Source organism: Helianthus annuus, chromosome 8, assembly GCF_002127325.2.
Source record: "Helianthus annuus cultivar XRQ/B chromosome 8, HanXRQr2.0-SUNRISE, whole genome shotgun sequence".
NCBI classification, from domain to species: domain Eukaryota; kingdom Viridiplantae; phylum Streptophyta; class Magnoliopsida; order Asterales; family Asteraceae; genus Helianthus; species Helianthus annuus.
Genome location: NC_035440.2, coordinates 150,007,145 through 150,017,889, shown reverse-complemented (window position 1 = coordinate 150,017,889; position 10,745 = coordinate 150,007,145). Strand labels below are relative to the sequence as shown.

Here is a 10,745-nt window from a genome sequence, read left to right as displayed (position 1 = left end):
AAACATCTCAACATATAATCCAACGTGTACAATTACAAGGCAAACAAATCGTGTAAGTAAACAACTAAACCATTAACGTGCAATTAACGTGAAGGTGGAATCTTGGAAACTCGAGTTGTCACATAGTTAATTCTGGAACATCAGTGTGTGTTCTGTGGGAACCTGGGTTTCCAATCTAAGACCATCGCCTCAATTAAACTCGTAAAAGAACACCCAAACAACTTCCTAGATCTAGAACAAGTGAACCTCGTCCAGCCTCCGATACTTAGGATTACCTTTCCATGTCGTGTTGGCACACCTGGGTTGTACGCTATTTGGTTGTTTGGTAACTTTACATTCTGTTATTTCTTTTTTGTAATCATGACCAACCGGTCAGTTAATTAAGTTAACTGAATTGTGCTTTGGTGATCAATAACGGGGTTAAAACCTTCATGCATGATTTCTATGAGACTTCTGATAGTACTGGAATAATAATATACTACTACTATTATAACTACATAACTTAACTAAAACGACAGACTTAACTGATTAATAGTTAAAAACGTTCAAAACGAGATTCTGTCTGACAATAGTCCCATTCGTACGGATAGCACATTCGTACGAATGGCACATCCGTCCCAGGCACACTCGTACAAACTGTTCGTATTTCCGTTCTCGTAATTCTGATTTCGTGTTCCTTGTCGCTGATAGTCAGAATACACTTTTTGTTTACTTTTACTTATTATTTTCATAATATACTAAGTACTTTAATTTCTGGAACTTAATTCTTCAACTCCGACTCACACCTTCGTTTGCCCTGTAGGGTAACCTCGGTGTTCCTGTACTAATTACACCATCCCTTTGCTCATGGGGTAGAATAACCTCGGTGTTCCTGTACTACGTCCACTTACTCCTGCCAAAACTATGCTCATAGGAATTCTAACGAAGAATTAGCAAAACTGTGAGTATACTCGAACACCCTTTTTCATTTTAACACTTTGGGTGCAATATGTTATCTTATAGACTTACACTTAGACTTTTATACAAACTGCACGAACAATCCAATACATGCATGCATACGTTATACTTGATACTTTGATCTGGGTTTGTACGTTTTGTGTTGAACTTGTCATTAACTTTGTACGAGCCTGCCCTTAACATGTATAGCACTATAGGAGTAACGCACCGCCTATGAACGTTGGGTCATGTTAAGACTTTTCTTGCGTTAAACTTTGGGTTGACTTGTTTGTTCACATATCAGTTTATTGTTTATCTTGAATATGTTTTCCATGTGGATTCGTTTAAACTTATTTACTTATGCTATGTATCAAAAACTTATATACTCACCAATGCCTTGTGTGTTAATCTATACTTTATAACATATTGCATGATGATGCTGATGATTAAATGGGTGTAGTAACGAGGCCTTACACATCTAGAATCTTAGATTTAAACTTGTTGTATCAATTTTGTACTATGCTTTGATGTACTTTGATTTGTTGTATCGAATTATGTTGTATTTCACCTTCTGTATTGTAATCCGACTTTTGAAATGAAATGAAATCAGTTTATGTTAATTCTATTGTCACTTTTAGTGTTGTGTGCAATGAGCAATCTATCTTCTTCTCACTCCAATGTTTCCGCCATCGGTTGGGATGTGACACAAAATTTTTACAGCAATGATATTACAATCTCCCTCTCAACCGATCACTCACTAGAGCTATTCGTACAAAAGAGAATGTGTGTGAAGTGATGAATAGATCACTAACAGGTGTGATCTATTTATACAAGTAGTAAAACTCTGTTCGTGATGTGCTGACGTCACCTGATAGCGACACCTAACATTCCTAATATAAAAGATTCCTTAGATGTTTGCACACATCTGAGAAAATCCTAGCATCTGATCTTGGCTATACTTAAAACACTGGTGAAATAAGTATTGTTACCCTAAGAAAACACTGTCTAAACTATCTTTTGTTGCAGTTGTCCAAACATCAGTTTAGACTAATAGATGTTTGGTCTTCTTCAACAAACCTTGGCTTGATAAGGGCTTTGGTCTTTAACATATATTAGTCTTCAACAGATGCTTGTACTCTTAAACATTGGCTCTAAGTCTTCATCAGATGTTAGCCATGCTATTGAACATATGTTCTGAATAGGTGTTTAAGATTCGCTATCTTTGGGGAGAGAATTGCTTCATTGGCTACTTATTTCTTGATCTGGAATTCATGTTTTGGCTTTTAGATATCATCTGTTCTTTTGTAGGTCCAACATACATATTCAATTGTATATATAGTTTCATTCTAGATAAACATTCTAAGCTTAAAATAAGTATTTAAAAGGTTCATAAATTGGTTACCTTAAGTCGGAGCGGTGGTTCCGGTAACGATGGTTTTACACGAAAACGTGAAGGATGTAAGAGCTTGTGAAATGGTTCCTTTGGTTGCTTGGGTTTGCGCCTAAAGCTTCGGGTAGGTCATCAAAAGGCTACAGGGGCTGGTTCAGGTTGTCACGGTACACCGGGGTTGGTTTATGTCATTATGGTGGTGGTCGGTACAGTGTTCGGTTTCAGTTACGGTTACCGAAACTGGGTTTTCTTACCCGAATAGTTTAGAAAGGAGAGCTATGAAAATGCGAAGAAGATTGGATGATGAATATGATTGTTTGGGTCATATTAATAAGGAAATATGAAGGTTTTAGTTGTGCAAGTTGATAAATGGTTGCAGAAGTTTGTCTGACATCCTCTTAACAAAGTATATTATTTTAATAGAAATATATGAACACATGGTTCTCGTCCATTTAATTTCCCACGTGCAAATTGCAATCATCTTTATTGCAAGTTGATGGTTTAACCATAAGGGGTTGGCTAAATACACCTCCATTTTTACTAATCATATCACCTTTCCAAAAATATTAGTTTAAACTTTGTTAAATTGCACCCTTCTAAAGTTTCTTATTTTTATTTTAAAAATCAAATTCATTCACGTAACTATACTTTTATAATATATATTACTAGGTTATCACCCGGGAAATGCTTCCCGGGCTAGAGAAAGTTATACATGTCACTTATTATTTAAAAGCAATGCATACTTAAATAAAATGATAAACAAACTAAGTGACATGATATATCAAATGAAAAAGCAACAGTTTACATCATAAGCTACCAAAGACTTCTTTATAGACTACATTAGACGTTTTATTTGTTGGTTTTCCCTCAGCATCAAATATCAATATTTTAACTCCTTCTCTGGTCTTGACCCTTGATAATGCAACGTACAACTGACCATGAGTGAACACAGGATCTTTCAAATACAGACCAACTTTTGATAAAGATTGTCCTTGACTCTTGTTAATTGTCATGGCAAAACAAACTGATAAAGGAAATTGTCTCCTTTGGAATTCGAATGGTATTTTTTTGTCTGACGGAATCATATTAAGTCTTGGAATAAAAACTCTTGTGCCGATATTACCGCCGGATATCACTTCAGCTTCTATTACCCGTTTGCCTAGAAAAGTAATTCTTAGCCTTGTCCCGTTACATAAACCTTTTTGTTGATCGATGTTTCGTAGAAGCATGACAGGAACACCAACTTTAAGAACTAATCTATGATTAGGCAAGCCTGAAATCTTAAGAGCATTTAAGTTCTCCGTTGAGTATAAGCCTTCTTGAAATGAATCAAGCATTTGTTCAGTTTGACATATGCTATCGGAACTCAAATACTCTTTAGCATCACCTGGAAATAACGAAAGCAATCGATCGTTAATTTCATGAACTACATCATTTTTTGGTGCTAGAATTGCTCGCTCAGAAAAAAAACCAGGATTCCGAAATTGTTCCATAATTGAAGGGTAGACGAAGTCAATTAAGCTTTGTATTGGATCAGAATTATCGGTGATTAATAGATCATCTGGTATCTGAATAATTGCTTCACCATCGTTATCATCTCCCAACTTACCTTCACCAATATCAAGCAGCCATTTCGCAAACTCCCTGATAGACTCCATATCAGAACTTTCAGCTCCAATTGTTAGGCGCATGTTTTTAGTCAACCTTAACAATTTGCACTTTGACCATATATATGAAGAGCTTAAAGAAGCACAAACAATTTGTTGTCTAGTACCATTAGGAATAACTGGTAGGATTTGTCTAAAGTCACCGCCGAATACAAAAACTTTCCCTCCAAACGGAACATCAGAACGAATACTCCTACCGTCAGAAAATACGTCAGACATCGTCCTATCTAAAGCTTCAAAGGCATGTTTATGGACCATCGGTGCTTCATCCCATATGATCAATTGAGTTTCCTTTAATAATTTTGCGATATCACTATTTGGCTTAATATGACACATGGAATCTTCAGTCAGATTAATTGGGATATGGAAGCGAGAATGGGCTGTCCTACCACGAGAAAGTAATAACGAAGCAATGCCACTTGAAGCAACATTTAAAACTATCTCACCTCTACAACGAACTGCTGAAGACAAAGTTTTCCATAAAAACGTTTTTCCAGTTCCACCGTAACCATAGACGAAAAATAACCCTCCTTTACGGCTTGCAACTGCTGACATTATTTCCTCAAAAACAGATCGTTGTTCATCTGTCAAACATTGATGCAAATTATTAAACTCAGCTTGTACTTGATCTACGTCGTGTGATAGCTCTTCATTGATTAGACGATTAGTAGCATCACGTAACGAATCATCATCAGGGAAAGGCATCGTGTTAAATCCTCGTAACGACGAACCATTCGAAAGTAAATACTTTTCAATTTCCAACAAAGTAAGGTTTTTAATTTGATGTTCAGGAAGAAGTAAACCTAAAAAAAATTTAATTGTTATTAATAATGAAACGGAAAAGTGTAATGTAAAATAGAAAGACATGTAAGAACCTTGAATATTTGTTTCTTTTTGACGTCTGTATAAAATATCATCTGCTAAGTATTTCCACGTGTTCTCCCAAACAAACTCTGGCCGTGAAAGTGTATTTGACAACAGCAACGTAGCAAATAACGCTCGCAGATACCCAGCATGTCCTTCAAAACTTGCTTCTTTAATGGCCTCAACATATTCATTGTCATCATCTAACAGCCCCATTGCGTAGCAAGCATCTCTAAATGTCGGGAATAACTGACCGTTAACAGTACGTATTTCCTCAAAGGATCTGGGACCTCTAACTTTATTCAGAAGTATCCTCAAAAAATAAGGTTCTCCTAACGCAGGAGACACAGAATGTATACGTCCAACAGTTTGATACGTCTTACGTACCTGCCAAGATCTATCTTGAGGTTTCCAAACAAATTTGGTAGGAAACTCGACATAAGTCAACTTTCTAGCATTTTCATCTGACTCGTTTAATTTCATCCATTCAACAAATATTGAAGAAGCAACAGAAGGCTTGCTTAACACATTATCAATATCGTCATCCGCACCATACACAACATTCTGTTGACCCGGCATGTGAAAGGGAAGCCTCATAACAGCAGGATACCTATAATGAACCTCATTTGAGAATATTCTCCATGATGCTTCACAAGCTGAAATATATCTGCAATCATAATATTCCTTGATCTCATCTCTTGGCTTATCATTAATGGTTGGATTTGAAACACCAGAAACAACCGCAGTAGCCATATCAGGGCCTTTATTAATGTACTTGAACAAATATTTAACTGAACCAGATTGATTACACCATTCTACATTTATGTGTGCTTGATATCTTTTTAGAAGTCTTTTGTTATATGGAACAACGCTTCTGTTGTCCAAACTAACACCAGATTTTATAACTGTGTGTCCGGAATCGCGTCTTCGGTATACAGGGAAACCACTTGAATCAACAGTTGTATGTGATGAAAATTTCTTTGGAAAGTTTTTTGAACATCTTTTGTCAACCATGCAAGGACAATTCAAATTAGCATTTCCACATGGACCGTGAATCATATAATCACTTACCAAGGAATAAAGTTCCGGATCTTCATTTTTATCAGGAATCTCAGCGGATATGAATGGATCTATGTGATCTACTGTAGGAAGTTTGTGATCGACATTCATAAATAAGCATATATGTGCATGAGGAAGACCACGCTTCTGGAATTCTACAGTATAAACAACTAAAAAAACACATATTGAGTATTTTATAAAAGTAATTGCAAATTATAAACGAAAAAAAGAAAAGTAAAAAAAAACTAACATACCAGCATTAATCTCACCGAGATAATTCGAATCCTTCAAATCTTTCAGTATGGAATCAAGCTTAATTTTAAACAATCGACACAATATGTCAGGCCTGTCTTCAGCTTTGATGGAAGAATCTTTTAGAAATCTCTTTACTTCTGGCCATTTTGGATTACAAGTTATAGTTATGAAGAAATCTGGATACCCGAATGACTTACATAAGGCCATTGCATCAAGGTAGTTTTGTTGCATGAATCTTGCACCTCCAGTAAATGAAGAAGGTAGTATAACAGCCTTTCCAGTGTCTTTTAAAGTTTGTTTTCCTTTAGCTTTATGCTTCTGAAGATTTTCAAATGTCTCAGATCGAAGTTTTGTTTGTTGTCTCCGAATGAAATGTAGCCTCTCGCTCTCGATCATAGTATATGCATCAACTAAAAATTGTTGCAACAACCTTCTTCCATTAAGAATTAAGGAAAAACCATAATTTCTATCTTGGATCCTGTATGCAAAAAATTCTCTCATGGTGCACTTTGGCTTTATTTTCTTTTGCGTGACAATGAAATCTCTATGGGGAATATCAATTCTATATCCATCATCACCATATGGGAATAGCAACGGATATTGCAAGGCAAGATATGATGGATGTAATTCACTAATACGCTGGAGCATTCCAGACTGAGTCTCCACAAGAATATCACGATGATCTATAGCTTTATCTATGTCTCCGACAACCAAAGCAGCAATTTCAGACGTGGTTGGTAAGTTATATATTCTGCCATCTTTTTCTCTTTTATACATAAGACGGAGTTTAAGATTAGCCTCTGGGGATTCGTGAAAATGGTCTCTGACCATCCTATATGTCTTAACCAACATATTTTCTGAATCTAAAAAATTCCTCAAATACTGTATCATTTCAACATCAAGCTCTTTATCATTAGAGGACGAAGATTTGCTTGTTTTCCTAACAAAATATAAATAAAGTATATAAAGTTAATATAGGATAATAATACCCGAATAATATATTTGACATATATAAAAAAGATGGTGCTTATAATTAATCATACCCGAATAATGTCTGTCTGTTTGTTATTTCATTTTCAGTGTCATATATGTATAGCTGACAAAACTGAGGTTGATTTCCATTAGAAGGTTTAAGACTACCGATGCAATGATAGTTTTGACCACTTATACGATATACAAATGGAGCGTTTCCCTTGTTAATAGTAGAATCAACCTTTCCACCCATAGATGTAAAAGAGAACATAGAGTTGTATCGTCTAATATTCTTCTGGAAAAACTTGCTTTTTTCGTTTGTGGAAGAAAACAAATTTTGATAAGACGGATGAGCATCCTTTAAAGGCGGTAGCTCAACTTTACCATACCCACAACACATACCATAACATAGTTTATTCAGAGTTATTCGCCCTTTTCCACCTTCTGATGTCCATAACTTTGCACTACAGATTTGGCATGTAAGAACTTGGTCACCATGGTCCAAATAATCTATTAAAAAAATATTAATGGTTATTTTGCAGTTTCATAATAAAATATATCACATAATAGTAATAAATAGAATTAAACCTTTAGATACCCCTTTGTAAGGGTCGTCCACTCTAACTAAAACAACATCATCTTCATCAGAATCCAAATTGACCATCGGTATAGGAGTGGTATCACGTTTCTTGTGCTCAAGCTTACGTTTACCGGAAGACAACCTTGTAATTGTAGAAGTAGTACCAAATACCGATTGATTGTTACTACTATTGATGCGAGGAGAAATGGAATATCTAAGAGTTTCATTTGACGGTGTGGATTTGGTTCTGGAATTATCTAAAGGTTAAATAATTTTATCATAAATGTTAGTATAAGCATATTGATTAGTAAGATGTATTATATAAGAAAGACAAAAGAAACTTAAGAAATACCTGTTATGTTTGAAAGTAATGAAGTTGTATTATTTATACTTGTATGAGGAGAAAAGGAGCATACGTTGCGATCAATAGTGTTAGAAGACTGCAGCGAACTTATGTTGTCAGGAAATATGTTAGAAACATTTGTTGATGATGACGATTTCTTTGATCTCTTGGTATTATTAGAAGACTGCAGCGAACTTATGTTCTCAGGCAAAATGTTAGGAACATTTGTTGATGATGACGATTTCTTTGATCTCTTGTTATCAATTATTATTTTCCGAAGCTTACGTCTTTCAGCAGTTGAGTCAACTTAATAATTAAAAAGTTAGAATACATAAGAAACATAAGAATTAGTAGCGTTCGAACCATACAATGTAAACATTATACTTTTAATTAGATTTAACAGAATTTACCATTTGAGATATCTGAAAGAGGAGTTCTAATAATAGGACCTAAAAAACACAAACATAAATACAGGTTTAATATAAAAAATTGAAAGTTGTGGTTAGATAAATGAAAACTGAGTAACTTAGTATGTCACTTACTGTTAAATCTTTGTTGTAATGAATTCGGATCCTTTGAAGATGAACGCGAGTTATATGATCTTTTTGACATAGTATATGTGAATAATCACAACTTCATTAACAACAACGACAAATAAAATTATTATAAAACAAAATTGTTCATATTAAAATTGTAGAATAGGTAAAGGAAAAGGAACTGGTGATAATTACATCTTGTATGTAATATGCACTAATGATGAATACATATAGAATTACCTTCAAAAATCTAATGCGGATGAAGTGGAACATAAAGAATTGAAATGTGTGTATGAATGTCTTTCAAATTGAGAAGTTGTCTCTTTTGAATTTCATTAAATATTATGCATATCAAATATACTAATGCAAAATGAGAGGCTTAAATAATTGCTTTTATATATTTCGCATTAATTGAGACCAACTATTAGAATTGCTAAATTGATTTTCGATTATATTCAATTATATACTTTCTAAATTTAGTTTAAATGTTCCATTTATACATAGTCAAAGATATTATCACGGAAAACACCAAAATTTCAATAATAAAAATTAGAATCGAGTCTAATACATAAAACAAACTTGAAAAATCAAATCTTTAAACTCGTGTGACTAAACAAAAATAAAAAATAAATTCTTAAATAGTAACTCTGTAGACTTCAATGAAAATCTTTCCCAGTTTTTTCTTCATCAACCTTACGCTTTGTAGAACAACTCGGAAATGCTGGATCAACATCGTACAACTCATACAGATTACGTTTACCTTTTGCGATATTCTCCTCCTGTAAATGAAAAATATGTTTTCTATTAGTTACTTAAATATATATCAGATTTCTAAAATAAGTGATAATACGTATTGCTTATAAGCAATATTTTTACCTGTTTAGTCAAAAGGCTCTTTTTAACATGAGAAATAAGAGAATAATCGCTGCTTATCGCAGTGGTATCATAAACTTCATCAAATTTTTCGATATTTTCATGGGTAACTTGAATCTTATAAGCAAACAACTTCCCAACCAAAGATTTAATCTCCTTTGGAAATGTTGAATATCCATCGATCTGTTAATATTTTACAAATGTTAAAATAAATATTATAGAATAAAAGTATTATAAACTGAAAATATACCGATTCATTATCTTTTAGCAATTCAGCAGCAGATTTATTCAAAACCTGTACAGCTTGATCATGAAGTAATATAAGATGAGTTGAATCAGTATCGTCCTCAACTTCAATTTTGATCTTAAATTTCGGTAGAGGTTTTATGATGTGTTCAAAACATTCATAGTTAGAGCAGTGATAAACTTCAAATTTATTAGAATCACAAGAACCATCAAGTGGAAGATATTCCTCAATCTCCATAGTAGCCTCATGCAAACATGTTGGACACGTCATGTAGTACCAACCAAAACCAGTAACAATGTTCTTGATGATACCGAATATGATAAAAGCCTTTGGCTAAAAAAATACAAAAAATACAATAAATAATTAAAATAAATAATTGAAAAGTTTAACATAACATTAGTTACACATACCTTAGTTGTCTCCCATAAAACATCAATGCTACTGAAAGATGCATTGTTAAAAAACTCAGAACAGACATCATTAGATGTTGAAAACATGATTGCTTCAAAATATATGCCAAAGTTCAATTTGAGATAATAGGTTTAATGTAAAACCAGTTGTATTTATAAGGTTACATAATTCATTAAGTATGAAAAAGATTACGAAATAACAAATGTAATAAATAATATTATTTGGAAAGATTTGAATTGATAAAATATAATGGAAATTTAAATACTTTAATTATATGAATTATTTCAAAAAAATAGATTATCTTTAATATGGAAAGTAATTAAAAATCGTTTATATTTAAAATCAACATAATTCAATTGTTAAAAAAAATAATATACATTTTTTCTTATTTGTTATTAAATAAAGAAGAGATAAATAATACAAAATGTTAACAAAACTAATTATTATATAGCCGTTGTTTATTATCATAGGTCACCTCAATACCTTCTTTCAATGAATAACATCATTACTTTTACTTAATCCATTCTAACAAATTCAAAAAATAATATTATCACTTCAACAACAACAACAAACACCATCGGTTAGGGTTTTGAAGTTCCTTTCTTACATGTT

At 33.2% G+C, this 10,745-nt stretch overlaps 2 protein-coding genes across 2 annotated transcripts; both read right to left on the bottom strand.

Moving 5' to 3' along the window:
- Nucleotides 1–3,132: 3,132 nt before the first annotated feature.
- On the bottom strand, nt 3,133–8,678 carry LOC110870118. The gene is made up of 8 exons (XM_022119319.1): nt 8,609–8,678; nt 8,477–8,515; nt 8,076–8,372; nt 7,732–7,980; nt 7,215–7,653; nt 6,171–7,111; nt 4,869–6,071; nt 3,133–4,796 (listed from the first exon to the last, which is right to left on the bottom strand). Exons 1-8 carry the CDS (start codon nt 8,676–8,678, stop codon nt 3,133–3,135), a joined length of 4,902 nt encoding a protein of 1,633 aa, XP_021975011.1.
- Nucleotides 8,679–9,258: 580 nt separating this feature from the next.
- LOC110870119 lies at nt 9,259–10,219 on the bottom strand. Its single transcript, XM_022119320.1, has 4 exons — nt 10,133–10,219; nt 9,726–10,055; nt 9,479–9,658; nt 9,259–9,381 (listed from the first exon to the last, which is right to left on the bottom strand). Exons 1-4 carry the CDS (start codon nt 10,217–10,219, stop codon nt 9,259–9,261), a joined length of 720 nt encoding a protein of 239 aa, XP_021975012.1.
- Between the last annotated feature and the right edge of the window lie 526 nt (nt 10,220–10,745).